This window comes from Sphaerodactylus townsendi, linkage group LG05 (genome assembly GCF_021028975.2).
Source record: "Sphaerodactylus townsendi isolate TG3544 linkage group LG05, MPM_Stown_v2.3, whole genome shotgun sequence".
In the NCBI taxonomy this organism is placed as follows: Eukaryota; Metazoa; Chordata; class Lepidosauria; order Squamata; family Sphaerodactylidae; genus Sphaerodactylus; species Sphaerodactylus townsendi.
In genome coordinates, this window is record NC_059429.1 from 89,060,134 (window position 1) to 89,079,480 (window position 19,347).

The following is a 19,347-nucleotide window of genomic DNA, read 5'->3' on the forward strand; positions in this document are numbered from 1 at the left end:
AGGGCTTGATTTCTGTGTGTAAAAGGCAGGGAGGGTGGCCAGGGTCCTTTCCAGGGCAGTTTCCTGCATTGTGATGGCATGAAGGATAAGATCTACATTTATAAAACATGGAATGACTAAACACACTAACTGTGAAATGTAATCACTGTTCTGAGCAAATAAACTTTTGAAGTTATGCATTTAAGGTAAGTGAATGAGTTCTGCTATGAACAAGATGGCATCTACATGATGGAAGTATGGAATTTATGTGACCAGAATTTTTATGCAACTAAATTATTAGTTGCATGCAATGAAAATCAATGAGACTTGTTGTGTAATGTTGTGTTTCTAAACATGGGCCACACCCAGTGTTCTATTCTTATTTGCATTTTTCTTCTTTTAGAGTCAGAAGTAAACTGGAATTGAAAAATCATTTTCACTTTCTCAGAGTATAAATACAAGAAAACAACCTAGTCTGTTTCTGAGCTAATATTATAAAGATCATTATTGCATGCTAATAGGTTTGAAACTCGCCCATCTGCCCTTAACCTTTTCCCATCCTCTGGCTCACAAGAATATACGAAAGAGCTGCCTATAATTCCTCCATTCCCATTAGCCAGTTTTAAAAACATTTTGTAAGCATTTTTCAATGTCATGGTAATGTGAAATTTAATATGTAGGAAGTCAAATGACTAGCTCACCATATGGCAGAATACAAAAAGTCACTACGATCTCACATGAAATGGATGAAAGGTCTTGCAATAATGCAATTCGGAGGTGCGTTCAATGAGTAAAAATATGGTCCATTGCCACAAAGTGAACCAAAATGGCATGTGAAATGACCCTTAGACTATATCTAGTACTCACAGTTTTGTACCAAACATTGGTAAAACATTTTTACCTTTCTATAATTCAAAACAGTCGAGGAGCCAGCAAAGTTCTAAACAACTACTAAGGAAGGGTAGACTGCTAGAAATGAGGACCCAGTTCAAAGAAGCCAAACAAGATAACTGACTTTGGCAAGAGATTCATATTTCTGTCATACTGTACTCCTTCATATAGGCTATATATAATGGAAGTATTTTAACTAAAAAACAAATTCTAAATATGTTAGTTATAGGAGAACATTAGATTATACCTCCATTATTATTACATCCATGCTTTACGCAACTTCCTGTGAAGAACACCAAATAAGGAAATGAAGAAATTGAGTGTTTTGTATGTATTTACTATGCCCTGTAATTTCAGCACTTTAACCTAATTGTTAATGATTACAACACTGCAATAGAGTCCTAATTTTCTAACAGTGTTGAACTTGGTTTTAGGACACTTATGGCGAACCTTTTGGGTTTAGTATGTCAAAAATTCAGAAAATGTCTGACTTGACTCTGTTGGTGTGTCACCCCTCTGAATAAAATAGAAACAATTCTTTACATATTAATTTATCTTTTAAAAATATAGTCCAATCATGTGTGGAGCTACATATCATACAAAGAAATAATTACAAAAATGACTCAAACAAGGAGAATAGTTGTTGGGTGAACATTGGTGTGTCACCCAAAATGTCATGGTGTGTCACCTTTGACACGTGTCTCATCAGTTCACCATCACTGATTTAGCAGCATGGCAAGAAAACAACATGTTAATTTAATGCATTGTTTGTAAGGAAGATGATCCTTGTATTATGCAAGAGTTCATACATCTTTTACAACAGAGTCACTTTGAATACTTATAGTTTGCAGATTAGACCCCCATAGCCCCTGGAATGTGTATCCCATGATGATGCTGTACAAATAGTTCTGCATGGAGTGGGGATCAGCCATTGAGGGATGGGGAGGAGGAAAAACACAGATGTCTGTACTGGAAAAAATCAGTAACAACTTTGTTGATTATAGGTTTCTCAAGTCTTGGCATCACATAGGCTAGGGATGGACAGTCTGTGGTTGAAAGGCCCACTACTGTCACCATCTTCCCCAAACTGCCTGTTGGGGTAGCTGAGGAAAGAGGGCTGGTATTAGGGCTGGAACTGGCAAAGAAATTATTATCAACTACATAAAAGCCATAACATGTTAAGATATAAAAATATTAGTACATTAAAAATACTTTTCATTTTCAAAAGTGTTGAGAATTTAGCAAAAAGTAATTTTTTCAGCTAAGCCGGTACAACAAATCAATTTCAGTTTCACTGTTTATTTTAAAATCTAGAATCTGCATTCTAAGTGAACTACCAAGTACTTGGGTCTTTGAGAAACTTATGCACAGAATCATACAGCGTATATTTTTCAATCTATGGTTTACCTAGTCAGGTGCTGATGGTGGTTTCAGCATCTCCAAATCAAATTAGCAGGCCCAGATGTTTAAATGCAGAATCAAAATCCACATATTGATCAAATAAAAGTACTAGCCATACAGCTACCATCTTAACAAAATGCCCCTGTATATACCAAGAGCCCATGGTTTGCTCTAATAATATTAGCCTATACCTCTGACATTTCCCCCCTCAAGTTTAACAACTACTTATTACATTGAAAGAGTCATAACTATATACAACACATAAAACACTATGTACAATACATACAGAGATTTTATACAGGTGATCAAATGTCTATGTAGGGCAAAGATTAATCTAAATATTTACCTCCAACAAAATAAAGAGGAAAAAATGTGAATGAGAAGCCTGTTCTCATGCTGCCAGTTGAGACCAGCGCAGGTTAACCCACTGGACATACCTACATGCTAAACCAACGCTTATACTACAGATTGTCCAGTTTTTAGCAATAAGCCACCTGTCCGAAAACACCATTTTGTGTTCAATTAGTCATTAGTCTTACTCTTTCAACAGGCCGAGTTTTTTCAGAGCCTCCTTTCGGTCCTCAGCTGTGGCCCCTTTAGGTGTAATTTTTACACTGACACATGGGGGCCTGGGAAGCTTTGCAGGGTTCTGAAGTGGGTAAGATCTTCGCTTATCACTATTTTCCAACTCATAATTCTGTATTCTGTTCTCCTTTAGATCAGTGAAGTCACTCCCAATGCCAAGGGAAACTGTACGTGGCCGGTTATTCCTGAGAAAACTTGGAGCTATCTTGTCCAAAAGGGAGGTTTTGCCAGGTGAGCTACTGTTCTTATTATTCTTATCCTCACTGCCAGAAGAGACATAGCTGCTCAAGCCCACTCCTGATCGCTCCAGTGTGTTGGATTTAAAGTGTGCCTGTTTGATACCTGGAACATTGATCTCCATAGGGTGGAAGCCTTTCTCTCCAATTTGGTTATGCTTCTGTTCAGGTTTCTTATCCACAGCAACGTTATCGATATTTACATTCTCCCTGCTGCTAGTCCTTGGAATCTCTCTGGATTTCGAGAGAGCAGAGTTTTTGGCACCATCATCTTCTAGATCTTTATCTTGTGAGAGACCCAGTTTCTCAAGAGCCTCTCGCCTGGCTCGGTCCTGCTGTTTCTGGAGAGAATGTACCTTTTCTGTGGAAAAATCACCTGTTGCTGCTCTGGGTCTGCCATTTGATGGAGAAAGCACTTTTATCTTGTGACTGGAGTCCACAGTGAGTGACATAGTATTGCTTCTGCTGGTTTTGAGGATAATATTTGGTGGTAGCTTCCTGGGCTTCGGTGCAGTTGGAGGACCTTGCTTGAAGCTGGAATCCAGGGGAGATTCTTCCACTGTAGGTTTTTTATAATTGGCCTGGGTGCTTTCAATTATATTCTGTTTTGGCTGAGGAGACAGTGGTCTTAAAACAGCTTCTTTTCCAAATGTCTGTCCCACCTTCCCTGATGAAGAGTGCTGCTGGGCAGCTTTAGCCTCATAACCCTCTATTATGTTAGTATTTCTCTTAACCTCAAAGTGATCAGGTGCCCCTTTTGCAAGATCCTTACAGGAATCTTGTAGTGACTCCTGGCCTGTTGTGGAATGGCTTTTTTGCTGATCCTGAAATGGCTCAGGTGGTGGAATAACCACGGACTCCAAATTGATGGTCTTTACCTGTGTACTCATGCTGGGTTGGTCATTTGGTATGTCCACATACCCGAGATTATGTGACCTCCATGAACTCAAGTGCAACTGAGGAAGAGTGTTTAGATCATCGTCATTAGAGCCTGTTGTCTTTGTGAAGGAATTCTTGTTTGTTTGGGGGTCCTTTATCACACCAACATTCCTGGGAAGGCTGCGATAGCCTGGACTTGTGATAATAGGAACAGAATGTGAAACACTCTTTTTGCTCTTTTGTTCATTTTTTTGATGCTTTCCAAGATTTTCATGGTCCAGTTCTGTAACATTGAGAAGGAACAGGAAAATAAGAATGAATAATGATCCTTTTGTGGATTTTTTAAAAATTCTGAACACCTCAGCCTAGGAGAAGGAATGTGCTTCTATTTAAGAGGGAAACAAATCAGAAAGGGGAATGTGGTCGTCAGCACCATATAGAGAGATTTGGGAGGAGACTACAAAGAATAGAAAAAAGTAAACAGCATGAAAATGATAATTCTCTTTCATTTTGAAATTCTACTTTGGATGGCAGATGAAAACAAGAAGTGCAGTGTTATACCGCAAGGTATTTTATTTAATGGCAACTATTTCTCCTGAAAGCACACCCATGAGGCAAGCTCAAGTGTCTAAGTTGTTTGCCTTGAGATGATAAAATAGCAACTCTTCCCAGGTTCAAACAAAATACTCAATTCACCTGCTTAGTAAGTTAACATATTAAAAGATTACAAAAATCAATCCAGTGGGAAGAAAACCTCTGGGACAGTCAGCTTGTTGTAGGGATCAATAGAATCAGACTTTAATCTGAAGAACTGGGTTTGATTCCCCGTTCCTCCACATGAAGCCTGCTGTGTGACCTTGGGCTAGTCACAGTTCTTCGGAACTCTCTCAGCCCCACCTACCTCACAAGGGAGGGAGGCAACTGTAAACTGAGACTCATTACAGTACAGAAAAGCAGGGCATAAAAACCAACGCTTAATGTGAATATCTTCATCCCCCAATTTTATGAAGCTCAAATATGTTAGACAAAAGCATAACCTAATCAACATAGTGTAGTAAAAAATAAACTTTGTTCTATTGGAAAATGCAGTTAGGAACAGCTACCTTCATTTACTTTTCAGCTGAAACATTCTGTTACAGAGAAGCTTACCTTTGGGATTGTCTCTCTTAGGCCATGTCTGTGGATGCCTGGAAGGCTCAGCAATCTCAGCCTCATCCGTAGATAGCCCACTGTCTGCTTCAGCATCCAGCAAATCTAGTGTTTCTTGAAGAAACATTAGACATTCCTTCTCCTCCACAGATAGATAGTCATAGCCACTGTCACTCTACATTAAAAATAAAAATAAAAACCCATAGCAACTGTCACTCTATATGAAAAATAAAAATAAAAACCTGTACAATATTGCTCAAAGAGTCATAAAGAAGGTTAAGAGCAATGGATCAAATTTCCTTTTTTACCTTCCCTCCCCAAGTTTTCCTATAGAAATAAATAGCTAGAAAGTACAGTACAGCAGTAAGTCAATGGCAATGTTTCTCTGTGATATTAACACAGAAATTAGAGCTAACCTTTACAACCAAGGTCAACAAAACTGCTACTGATTTCCTCTTATCAAACAGGAAGTTAATTTGCCATTGAAGCTACCTGTGTTAGAGACAAGCATTTTAAATATCACATTTCTGGTTTACAGCAGATGCACAGTTTAAGACGTACTTGCAAATTCCTTAAGTAGCTTACAAACTTTTCAGGATTGTTTAAAACACTAAAAAAAGCAAACTGATATTCCAAGTGACTGAATGTCAACAATTCAAAACACATTTAAAAACATATTTTGTATATACTGCTGCAAATTGTAGTTCTTCGAACACAAAGATACAGTACAGTGATGCACCAAATGACAAAACAGAAACCTAGTGTGCAAGTTGAATGGGAGGGCTATGGTGTTGGCCAGACATGACATGCATCAGGTCATTGTTGTTTTCCAAGGTGAAGATTTATTACAGGGATCAGAGTGAAAGGTTAAGGCCATGTCATATAGTGAGTATTCAGCATTTCCTTATTAATTATACAAACAGGTTTCCTTTTAACATGCAACAGAATGGATTTGTAGGAATCATATATGTAACAATTTCAATTAAAACAGGAAGTAATTCACCTTCCTTGTAGCACAATATAGATTTGTATCAAAATGTCACTGTGGGCAGATGGTAAAGACATCCTTTCACATACTTAAAGGCAAAAATACATCCCATTCTGAAAGTTACATGAAAGCACTTTGCATATTTATACATCATTCTTGAGAAAGTGGTTAAAGTTTCTCAAACATGTAGTTATTCTGAAGATAAACATTTTTTAAAATCAAATGTCTAGTTCTACTGGTGGTGCTCAAGAAATGGGGATGTACAAGCTTTGTCTGCGAACAGCTCAAACATCAAGCTGATTCTTTGAAAGTATGGATGTTGGTGCCATAAAGGTTGAAAAGGTATATATTTCTGGGGACAGGGTTTTTAAGAGAGTGTTGCTACATGCTATATGACCTCAATCTTGTGGAACTAACCACTTATTTAATTTCACTATTTGATTTATAACCTGCCCTCCCCCGTAGGGCTCAGCCATTGCTCTTTAGAGAAGTACATTCAGAAAGACTAAGTATTCCCTTGCTTTTGGCCAAGTTTTTAAACTGAAGTTCAGTTTTTGGTGGTTTCTTGACCCTTCATCTTAGATAGAATAGAAATAAATTTACCATTTCAGATTGGCTGGAGTCATTGCTTATCATAGTGTCACAGCCGTCTGCGCTGCCAACAACTGCTGTGGGATCGAGGTCAGTTGTCCCTACCCACAGGTCCTTCTTAGGCATATCACAAGCCAGACAAGATAGCTTCAAATATGATCCAGGAGTTCTGGACAGAAAAGAAAAACAAGACCACCATAACTTTTATTGAGCCAGCTGTCTTTCTTCTGGTTGCTCAAGACTTTCAAACATTAGAAAAAAAGCAAGTTATCCTGAAGAAATACTGCAAGTTTCTATAGTTAAGTGTCATGTAGGGATCTTTAGCAAATACTTTGTTAAACCATATGCATATTTTGATATTATATATGCAATATGTAATAGTATAATATATTATATATATTACACAATAGCATATTAAGCAATCCTCAAATTCACAGACTTTTTGTGTCTACCAGAACAAGTACACTATCAATTCTGTATAGAATTTACTAGTTTGTGATATTTGGTTTATCAGTCAGTACTTATCAGTACTTGCCGAATACCCCTCAGCAATGTACTGAATATCATGACAAACTGAAAGCATTTTAAAATCACTTGACTATTAAGAGTCAACATAGAGCTCCAAGATTCTCTCAGGGTCCCCTCTCCCTCATCCTACCACCCAGACCCAGTCTAAACATGATATGAAATCAAGTGACTTGCTGATAGAACGGACAGGCTAATAATTGTTATCTCAATGTATACCATACATTTCTGTACATTCTGTCCCTCACATATATATCCAATCTTTCGTCTAAGAAGCTCAGAGTAGCATATATGGTGTTTAATCTTCTCCACCCCGATATTATCCTCACAATAATACTGCAAGGTAGGTTATGGTAACAGATCATGGCCCTTTCTGCACAACCAATAAAATAGGAAACAGGAAATAAAATATTTCTTCTGTGGAGTTTCACATGGTTTTTCCCCAAAAAACATTTTATTTTCAGCCTGAAAACATTTTATTTGCATCCTCTTCTTTAGTGATTCTTTTGTGGAAACATTTTCACAGTGTTTTCACTTGCTGTGCTTATCTCTTTAAAATGTTTCCTCACTGTCCCTGGACTTTCTTATTGGCTTCTGAGTTTGCATCAGCTGCAGAAGTCGGGGAGGGGGCGTATTGCACTGGGTGCACGCTGGGGTGTGGGTGTGGTGGGGGTGTGGTGGGGGCATGACAGAGGGGCAGGGCATACATGTGCCCCGGGTGCAGTTCCTCCTGGCACAGCTCTGGTAAGCTGTTTTGCCTGTTTATTTCATCAGTTCTGGTTGTTGTTTTTAAATTTTGGAGGGTTAGTTCCTTGAGCCTTTGATTACACATGCTGGGGTGAATCACAGCACAAACCATTGAAGAATCAAATCCATGAAAACATCAAAAAAGTCCAAAAACGAACACAAAATGGCAGCCAATATCATTTTGAGATGAGTGTAAACAAGCAAAGGTGACTGAAAACATTTTGCAAACGTTTTCAATGACCTGTGCCTGGGGCACATTTTGCTTTCCCTCCCACTCAGTAGTGGAGCTACTGAATTTATAGCCACATACCAGTAGTGCCTTGCTTAGCTCCCTTAATTTTATATTCTGCCCTCCCCCTCCCACAAGCTCTGCATAATTGTATCAAAACTATGTTTTTACAATTAGGCTTATCAAATGCCCATTAATGGAAGGGAAACTTCCTGGTAATTCTTTGAAATGACTGTGAAGGCCCATAGAGTTTTGGGACAAGCACTAGAGTGTCACCCCAGTGCCAGTGCTTCTGGGTCATGCCGGAAGTGATATCACTGTGTTGTGATGGATGGCCACCCCAGCATCTTTCACCAGTTGCCAGGCCATGCCATACCATGCCTGGCACCATATTTACAATTATCTCACATTGGCTGTATGAGGTAGATGGTATTTACAATGTGCATGGGCAAAAAGGACCCTAAAAGACTATTTACAAACTTCCTGTTTGCTTACCAGCATCACAGACCCTGCGAACATTTCTAAGAGCCTTTGTGACAAAAAATATATTCTCCTTTTGGTATTCTGGCAATTATCATTTCCTCTTGCTGTTCCAGTTCCCTAACTAGATCAACTGTAGAGAGGCCCAATGAGCCCATACCCAACAGCTTCTGAAGTTCTCCTTAATACTACTTTCTGTCGAGTTCAGTATCTATCATTTGGATCAGCAACAAATACAAAAGGGCAGAAAGGGTGGCTTTGAGTGATTGCCGATAAACCTGTCATTTTTTGTATATAAAGAAACAATACATCCAATAGATCCATCTATGATTATTGAAGATGTTACCAGGCAAGGCCAAAGCTCTGCCACATGAGCTCTGCCATGAGTTTGTATACCATACAAACTAAAAACAAACCATCCTGGATCAGATCCACTGCTGATCTGTGCAAATATCTAATTTCCCAAAATACAGAAGTTTCTGTGAACACACAAGTTGGACCTGAAACCAAGAGCCTTTTCCCACTGTTGCATTCCCCCCAAACTGGTATTCAGTGCCTTGAAAGGCTGTTTAAATATCTTGTGTAATGCCTGTTGATAGACCTATTCCCATGAATCTGTCTAATCCCTATGTAAAATCCACTTAAGCCAGTGTTGATCTCCACATCCAGTGACATTTGCTTCCAGAAAAATAACTGTGTTGACTGAAAGTACTTCCTTTTATTTGTCCTGAAATTATTGCCCATCACTTTCATTGACTGATAATGCAGCGATTTCCTGTCATTCTCCAAGTTTATGATAGGCCAACTTACAGAAGATAAACTCCTTAAGACAATCTAGCAAGCATTACAAATTAGGAGCCACTAACACTGGAAAAGCACAGATCATTAAATAATTCAAGGCTATCAGAAACTATAGGAAACATGTGCTTATTTACTGAGGGCAGAGGCCAGGGTGTGGATGGTCAATTCCCCGTGGTCAATTAATTGCATGATAGTCATGTGAAATATCAAGGATTCAGGAAGAACTCCCCACTGCCTGATTGAAAAACAAGGATTTATCCCACTTCTGGTGCTCATTCTTCCCCTTATCCTGTGTCCTTGCCGAACCTGCTTGAAAGTACCGTATATACTCGCGTCTAAGCCAAGTTTTTCAGCCCTGTTTTAAGGCTAAAAAATGCCCCCTCGGCTTATACACGAGTCACTGCTTACCAGGCAGCTCTTCAGGCCTCTGCCAACGACCTCCCTGCAGCTGCAAAAGCCGCTTGTTGCTGCCCTCCTTGGAGGGTGAAGGGGAACCCTGGCTGGCTGGGCTTCTTCAAATCCCAGGAGGCAGAGGGAGCTCCTTATTTGGGCAGTGACTCCCCCTGATGTCATTGCCCAAATAAGGAGCTCCCTCCACCTCCCCAGGCAGCCGGGAGGTGGAGGGAGCTCCTTATTTGGGCAATGACATCAGGGAGAGTCACTGCCCAAATAAGGAGCTCCCTCTGCCTCCCGGCTTCCCACCTTCGGCTTATACGCGAGTCAATACGTTTTTCCAGGTTTTGGTAGTAAAATTAGGTGCCTTGGCTTATACACGAGTCGGCTTATACACAAGTTTATATGGTACTACTTTTTCAAAAAACACATCTTCAATCCAGTTTGGAGAGGAGGATCGGGGGTCTAATCTTGGTTCAAATTTCCCTCCATGGAGCGTGACGCAAATGCCTTACAACCAATCAGTGTGTGCGGTTCTATTCTCATGAGAGCACGAGAGAACGATAACAAATCAGAAACTTGGGTGGGGGAAACGTGCTGACGTCATAGCGTAAGCATGTTTTTGCGGGAGAAAAAAAGATCCCGCCCCAACATGGCACGACAGCCAATCAGGAAAGACCCATCAAGCCAATCGCGTAGTAGTGGAGATTGTTACATTTCTTAAATCCGAGTTAGACCTAGATGTCTTCACTGGAAACATGCTATGGTGGGGAGGTTGAAACCTCGCTGAAAAGGTGCAGTTTATTTTCAAACTTGGTTTGATCTAGATTGAATTTTCCGGTCGGGATTCAGCCGATGTGTGTGTGTACCTTAGACATCTCTCACATTCTTTGGGACAGAAATCACAATACTGGTAGGAAAATATGACTTCTTTTTAAAGAGAGCCCATCCAGACAGTTTTGTTGTGTTGGTTTCATGCTGGGGTATAGATAATGGTCGTTTCCCCACTCACCTTTTGTCCGCGGTAGTTGCGGCACATAAACCGGGGGCCTGCTGCATTCCCCACTACATAAGTGGCAGCAACACAGCAACCCTGATTCTGCTGCTCTCCGTCCTCCTCAGCGCGCATCATTTCTCCCCCTGGTTGGTCGAGCAACAGTTCTGAAAACCCCGTGGTGACCATGGGGGAGAGCGAGGCAGTGGGGAAGCTAGGGGTCACTGTGGGTTTGAATTTCCTGCCGCACATGGTGACATGGACCAATCAGGGCACTGCGGGTCGTGCGCATTGGGCATGCAGCATTTCAATCAGAAACCATTTTTTTAAAAAAAGAAAAAAAGGCATTGGTTCAGTTTGCGATGATGGCTGTGCTGGTCGACGTTTCGTCGACAATTTCAGGGTGATGTGAAACATGTCTTAGGGAGGAGGGGACAAGTACGTACTTTTGTTCCCTTCCTGTCTTCATTTGTTTCCCGCCTTTACATCCCACCTTTCTTCCACAATGGAACTCAAGATGGCTTAGGCAGGATTTCTACAAGATCTCTCAGCCTGGTATTGACCAGACCTAGACCTGCTTAGCTTCATCAGGGCTCCTGCTTCAATCACCTTCCATTCGTACTGTGGGATAAGCAAAGGCTAAGCACACTAATCTCAGCTACAGGTGAAAAGTGCAAAAAGATTGTGAGCTGCTATTTGTCAGACTGGGAAAAACAGATTGGTTGCCCCTTATGAGCAAAGAGCAGCAGGGAGTGTGGTAAGATGTCAGATCAGGAACAGCACAGAAGGGAGCCAATGGCACTCTCTCTCACACACACATACATGAGAGAGAGAGAGAGAGAGAGAGAGAGATGTTCACAGATCTAGAATAGGGTTCATCGAGAATTTTAAATTTAAGACATGGGAAGAGAATCCTGGACCAAGAACAAAAACAGGTTTGGATAGGGCATTTACAGGAGAAACTCAGCAGCACATGAGGGTTCAACCAGACTTCTCACTCAGCAGCCTGCTGCCGTAAGTGACCCTCTTTCCTCTAATTTGCAAACAAAGTCTTGAGAACACATTTGTCAAAACAACTTCAGCTCCATTCTGACTTAAGCTAACAAAAACCTGCACAAAAGGTGGCCAATCAGAGAGAAACAACAGGCACCCTCACATAGTTTAGTACACTCATTCTGTATACCAGACTCTTCATCATTTGAGAATCAGCAAAGTGTAAGCTTTGCATTTTGTGCAGATCTAATTGCTACATTTGGGAAGGAAAGCCCAGTGGCATGTGGAAGGAGGGGATGGAACGTACAGCAAAGAAGAAGGTGAAAGGCTCAACAGAGACCTTTTGGGAAACAGAGCTGAATTGTATAATGTGAGTGCCATAAAATAAATCACTGGCATATTAAAAGTCAGGCACCTGTCCTAGATTCTGGTTTAGCATGTGCAATTCCCTTTTTCCCACTGTTTGCTGTATCTAATATCACATTTGCATTAGAGCCAACCAGGGTTAGAAGAACTATGATTTGCAGATCTATTTCAAACTGTGGTTTAAAGACACCAAACTAAAATTTGCCCAGGACAGCAAAAGGTTGAAGTATGGGATTATGGGATTTATATAGTCTTACACATTTCCATGGGTCGGCCCCAAACCTGAAATCCTGTGTATATCATAGTACTGGGTCACCTTAATCAGCACGAGCTACAGCCATAGCCTGTCTTCTCAGTGGAAAGTTTAGAGCAGGGGTCTGCAACCTGCGACTCTCCAGATGTTCATGAACTACAATTCCCATCAGCCCCTGCCAGCATGGCCAATTGTAGTTCATTAACATCTGGAGAGCCACAGGTTGCAGACCCCTGGTTTAGAGTTGTAGAGCAAAGGCAGCCCCGCCCATTGAGCTCTCAACAGTTGCCATGTGCCTTCACCCTGCTGCTTAACCCTCTCCTTATTTGATCCTTCCTATATAGAGGGATAGGCACTCCTGCAGGATTCTTACTTTTAAAAAAAACACCTCTTCTCAAGTTTTATAAATCTATAGGCAATCTTTCCAGGGTTATCTTTCTTTAAATTCAAGCTATCACATGGGGTGGGGATGGGGGGCATCATACAGCTTCTAATCAAGCATCTAATGGGCTAGACCAAGATTATTCTGCAAAAACCCACAGCAGAGGCAAGGACAACATGTACTTTGGTCTCTTCCTACCACTCCCTCCCCAAGCTGTGCTCACTGCATTAGGCCATGATTCCTTGTGAAGATGCAGCCACAAGCTCTGTAACCTGTAAGACACGTTTCCAGTTCCACTCCTCTGCTCTACCTCTGTTCAGTCATGCGGTACAAGATGGGAGCCTACTCCCTCTTTACAAGCTCAGCAGTCCTGAACAGCTGCTTTGCAAATGAAGTCATTTTATTAGTAACTGTGTGCTAAAGGAACTATTAAAAATAGATGTACAAATATGTCATCACTCCAATGAACTTTACTGCACAACAATACAGAAACAACTCTCATTACAAGGTGTAATCCATTTGACAAGCCCACCTACTGGTCATCTTGCCTGCTCTCAACAGGGCCTGGGAAAGTCCTAAAAGAATATGTCCTACTTGGGGACTTAAAGTAAGAGGCTGTAAGTGTAAGAGACAGACTATATTCAGTTGTTAAGATCTACCAGAATGGTTCACCACAAGCTACCATTAAAAACAACTAATCCCAGTACCTCAGGCGAGGATCAAGAAAGTGACCAGGCTGGGGTGCATGGATTGATTTCCAGAACTCAACACTTACAGTAGAGAATTGGATAAGATGGTGATTAACAGTTAGCTAGCTAGGTAACCAACATAGATAAAATCACCCCAGGCCCCTCCCCCTTCCCTCTCCCCTGTGGCACCCCCCACAGCTCCCTCTTGCGGCACCCCACCCCCACCTCTCCTTCCCACACTTACCTTAGTTCCTTTCCTTTTCCTAGAACTTTTTCAGACTGAAAAAAGGCCTGTTCACAGTACAGGCTAAAAACGGCCTGAGGAACTACAGTTCCCAGGAGACCTTGGGGCTTACAAGGTCTCCTGGGAAGTATAGTTCCCATGTGATATCCTTTGATGGGAACATCAGATATGAGATATCCTCAAACACACAAACTCCTCCACACATAATTTCTTTCCAGTAACATGGATCATTCATAGTTTTTCTTTCCAGTGACAGACCTCACTAAAGGCTTAACTGTATAGAAACTATAAAACTTTGCAGGTGATGGCCATGAACCTGACCTTCATAAAATTAGACTTTGGCATCTAGACTCAGTGTCGGTCAATTTACATGTATCCCAGCCCCACCTCTAACTAGTTTTGTAATAAAAGTGATGATTTTAGGACAGGGAACAGTTAAAACAGGTAAGCTACTAATTATGCAGGGTTTTTTTTTTTGTTTCAACCATCTTTCCTCAAATAGCCATTCTGTTGCAGAGATATTTTCCCCTACCAACTATCACGTTTGCTGCAAAAGTGAGCTATGTATGGCATACCTTTGTGAGATTCATTGATTCTTCCCCCCCCCCCCCCCAGCTGAATTATGATCAACACACACACCAGGTTTTTGTAAGTTTCAAAAGCTGGTAGCTTGAGGAAAAGAAACTCAGTCTGTTCTGTTACTATGCTACACCTTTCTTATTCGTTGGATCCAAAATAGATTAGTGGAATTAGTAATCTTTTTGCCTTTTACTTCCTACTGCAGACCCTCCCCAATGTCAGGTGGCTAGTAAACTCTGGCCCCTTCCGCACATGCAGAATAATCCACCTGCAATGCACTTTCAATCCACTTTGCAGCTAGATTTTACTGTGCGGAATAGCAAAATCCACTTGTAAACAGTTGTGACAATGGATTGAAAGTGCATTATTCTGCCTGTGCAGAAGGAGCCTAAACTTTATCTTAGATTTTAAAGTGAACACTTGTTTGTACCAAAGAATCAATGAAACTTAAGCAATATTAGGAGGACACCCTTCCCCACACACACACTATTTTCAGTACTTTACTGAAATTATTTACCAATATGCATTCATCTTATCTTTGGCTCATTCCGCACATGCAGAATAATGCACTTTCAAACTGCTTTCAATGCTCTTTGAAGCTGTGCGGAATGGCAAAATCCACTTGCAAACAGGTGTGAAAGTGGTTTGAAAACGCATTATTTTGCATGTGCGGAAGGGGCCTGTGTCTTAACCAGGGCTTTTTGTGGGATGGCACTCGGCAGTGCTAAGTTCTGGCATCTGGAGAGTACGGGGGGAGGGGGGGCTTTTGCAAGTCCTGAGAGAAGAATTCCTGGACCTTGACACATCCGTATATATAAATACTGACACCCTTTTATTGTTACAAAGCAAAACCACTGGTCTTATCTTATGGACTAGCCCAATACTTCCTGGGGAGAAACTTTCCTGGCCAACTGTATTTTTCAAGGAAACAGTCACAATAGAAAGACAAGGAATAGAGAAAGGAAGGAATGGGGAACAAAACTGTTTTTGTAATTAGCAGTTATAATATATTAGCACTGTCCTTCTTCCATGTGCAGATATCCTAATATATCTTTTAAGATATAGCATGATACAAGTTTGTACAAACAGAAGTCGCTGCCACCCCCACAGCTGCACTCATATACTACACTGCATGCTGTTACAGAGTGACCCTCAAATCTTCCAGAGCAGATTTTGAGAGGTACCCGTGACTTGAGCAAGAAGAGGGCAGGAAGGTTCTGTTGCACAGAGCTCAATATGTGGTTATTTGATCAAAATAATAATTTGCTTATTTGCTTATTGAGGTAATGTACAAATGTATAATTAGGACAATGCCTCAGAGACATACCAAAATGTCATTGCTAATCCTAAGTGTAAACCCTACATCTCCCTTCTAAAACATGGAGGAACAAACATGCATCCAAAAAGATGTGAACGTTTGAGACACCGTATCTTGGATTGAATGGTCCATATAAGGTCACAGTACAGCTCACCAGTGACTGTTCATTATTGTTCAAAAGGCACATTAAATCACACATCTAAATTTGTCGGGCATTTGAGAACTCAGAGCCCAAATGTTCTAAAGGACACGATTTAAGAGCTACTAAAGGTACAGTTATTCATAGCCTGAAAAATCTGAAACATTACATATTAACTAACAATCAACAGTTCAGAGATACTGGATGTGTACAAATGACATAGCAGAAAAATATATTCCATTGCTGCTTATTAAAGAAGTAAAACTAGGGGTGTGCCAAACACAATGTAATCCTATGCAGAGTTATTCTAGTCTAAACCACCTATTTCAGTGGGTTTAGACTAAAATAACTCTACACACAACTTCACTGTTAAGTGATCAGCCATGCATACATGAGCCAATGCAAGAAAAGAGTATTGCCAGTTCTCACTCTGTGACCTTTAATCCTGTATGAAATGTCAAATCTTTTTTAGCCAATTTGTTTAAATTCCAATGGGGAGGGAAGGGCCATTAGACACAGGAAGATAAGAAGTATTTAAGTGAACCAGTGCCAGAGCAGAGCCAGGAATTAAAGATTAACCCACACAGCCTACAGAGCACAAGTTGTATTGCTGAGTTTTGTTTAGTTTTGTTTTTTTACAGAGTCAAAAGATGAGATTGCTTGCTTTACAGCTGGCTTCTTAGTGGTGCTGCATTCTTCTAGGTCACCAGTCTGGGGGGATTATACTAGGCTTGTTCACAATATTAACATAAATGGAATTCAGTATCCATTCCTAAGCAGAGGCATAAAAATATTGCTTTACTGACAAATTTAAAGGTATATTTCCACAAGATACAGAAAGCCTTCCTTTCTACAGTCATTCACCATATCCATAAACGACTCCAAAAGCAACAGACTAAGAGTGCCAAGGGGAACAGAAAGTCTCTTCCCATTTTTACTTCTGCACTGCCCTTCCACTGAAACTAAACATGAACATTTACCAACCAATGTATTGTCGAAGGCTTTCACAGCCGGACTCAATTGGATGTTGTGGGCTCTCCGGGCTGTGTGACCGTGATCTGGTAGATCTTGTCCTAACGTTTTGCCTACATCTGTGGCTGGCGAAGTGTGCACATTTCTCTCTATGATACACCTCTGAAGATGCCAGCCACAGATGCAGACAAAACGTTAGGAACAAGATCTACCAGACCATGGCCACACAGCTCGGAAAGCCCACAACAACCGGTTTTCCAACCAAATTTACAAATACCAGTATTTCAGTGAAAAATAAACACTAAAAGCCTTGACTCTCTAGCACTTTCCCAAGATTTCTAACAGACTGGAATGAATTCTAACCCATTAGGTTGAACAGAACGAACCAACAGTTTGATCATCTTTCCTGGACTGGAGGACTGCCATGCATCCAACAGGCTGCAATACAATCGACTATATTCAGCTTAATGGATCATAAACCATACAGAACTTTTCTTGTGGCACTCCTGCTCATGGGCATAGGGTCAGTGAGGTACTTTAACTGCCAAGTTTACATTATATTCCACCAGTTACAATCAGATGAACTACACTGACTCCCCCCCCCCCCCACAATTAGGCCCTGTCCAGATGAGATTTCAGCATTGCACTTGCTTTTGAGCCATAATGCTACAGAAATTTTCCAGGTGTACATCAATTCAGGCAGTCGTCCTATGCTTATATACTTGCTAGTACACTTACCAATTTGGATCATTATTACTGCAAATAAAATTGTCAGACTTTTGGGAATGCTGATCAACTCATTCATTTAAGCAAAAAACAAGTTTCTTGAACTGGAAACCAAGTGAGCCAACCACACTGACACAAATGTCCACCATCTCTACTGGACAAAAAACAGCACACATATACACATGCATCTGCCTTATTCAGAATCAGATCCTTGGACCACCAAGGTCAGTATTTCCTACTCAGACTGGCAACGGCTCCTCAGGTTCTCAAGCAGAGGTCTTTCACATCAGCAGGACGCCTAGACCAGATCCTTGAAATGCTGAGGATTGAACCTGGGAACTTTTGCATGCCAAGCAGATGATCTACCAGTGAGCCACAGCCCTTCATGTACTACTGAAACAGTGCCCGTGATGGTACTGGAATTTAGCCTGCCATAGTTAGACAATAACTACCAGAAGCATGCTACTTGTCCTTGCAAAATCAGTTCCTTAAGGTGACCATTTAACATAATTTTATTGTCAGGAAATAACTAGTAGTTTATTTTGTCGGGATTCTGTCTCATAGACACTCGTGTGCATGAAAATCTGACCAAGGAACTCCAATGTAAACCACTGTCCCTGTGTAAGGACTATATATTTAAAAAAATAATAAATCTCTGTGCCATGCCTGCCTATATTTTCTAATAAGCAACATTCTAATAAAAGGAAAGGGTGCAAGAACACAACTATTTTAATTCACCTGCATTTGGATAGTCATCACTTCAACCCATTTGTCAACTCCTGCTGTAGTGTTTTGCCCAAAATACAGAAGGTGCTGAAAGTACACAGAGCATGCCCCCAAATATGCAGGTACTTTTACACACACAAAAGAGCCATATCTAAAGACTGTCAATTACAGCTCAGGTTCACCACAATACTAGCTCCACAGGATCACACTACAGCACATACACACTCAACTCGTTTAACTGCACTTAATTTACAATCCTTTCCAGGCTAACACAGAGTTAAGTTAAAATGATTTCTTTCAAACCCTGTATAGGAAAAGGGACTGGAATGCCACATGCTGCTGCATATTTCAGCTGTCTGTGTGTCCCTATCACTGATCACAAATGTATAATTGTGGGGTGGGGGGGGAAGGATACCAAATCTCACCACAGTTTTTAAGCTAACCTTCTATCCTACTGAAGATAAAACATACATTCCTCATTTTTTTCTGAGTGGCAAATATGAAAAGAGAACATTTCCACTTACCCATTTAATCTAAGAGGCTTTAGCAAAGTAACAACTTCAGTTATGTATGGCTTATTTTCACCGGAAAGCAACAACCTTTCTATAATTCTCTAACACCCCAAAGATTTCAGCAGGAACAGCAGCAAGCAACATATTGACAGACAACAAAAGTATACCAACCTCTTCTTCCAAAACCAGCTACCTGTCACCTATTTGCCCCACTGTCCAAGAACACTCCTTATCCTGAGCAAACATAGTTTGGTTAGCATTTAACTCACCTGACAAAGGAAATGAAAAAATAAACTCTAAGTACTCTGCTATGCCCCAGCACCACCAAACAAGCTGCGCCTTTTGCTCTGCTCTCTTCTTGACCTCCCACTGACTTAGCTAGACAGGTAAATTCCTCCTCTACCTGTCATCACTCCACCCTGCTGCTGACTCCCAACCAATCACACATCCTCCTCCAAACTCCCCATTCCAGCTGTTCCCAAAAGAAGGGGGAGGAGTGATTAAAAGAGTTCTTGGCCAACTACATTTTTCAGTTCTAAACCTTGGCAGACAGAGGTGAAGCATAAGAAGTTAAGGTTTT

The 19,347-nt window shown here is 40.9% G+C and overlaps 1 protein-coding gene across 3 annotated transcripts; it reads right to left on the minus strand.

Annotated features, from left to right (window-relative positions):
* Positions 1–2,153: 2,153 nt before the first annotated feature.
* LG05H1orf116 (linkage group 05 C1orf116 homolog) lies at positions 2,154–19,131 on the minus strand. Of its 3 annotated transcripts, none has more exons than XM_048495785.1 (4): positions 19,037–19,131; positions 6,712–6,868; positions 5,121–5,295; positions 2,154–4,254 (listed from the first exon to the last, which is right to left on the minus strand). In XM_048495785.1, the coding sequence occupies exons 2-4, from the start codon at positions 6,823–6,825 to the stop codon at positions 2,807–2,809; spliced, it is 1,737 nt and encodes a 578-aa protein (XP_048351742.1). In that variant the 5' UTR covers positions 6,826–6,868; positions 19,037–19,131; the 3' UTR covers positions 2,154–2,806. The 3 variants fall into 3 exon arrangements, with proteins under 3 accessions (XP_048351742.1, XP_048351743.1, XP_048351744.1); XM_048495786.1 differs by lacking the exon at positions 19,037–19,131 and adding an exon at positions 18,939–19,002; XM_048495787.1 differs by lacking the exon at positions 19,037–19,131 and adding an exon at positions 18,780–18,894.
* Positions 19,132–19,347: the final 216 nt, after the last annotated feature.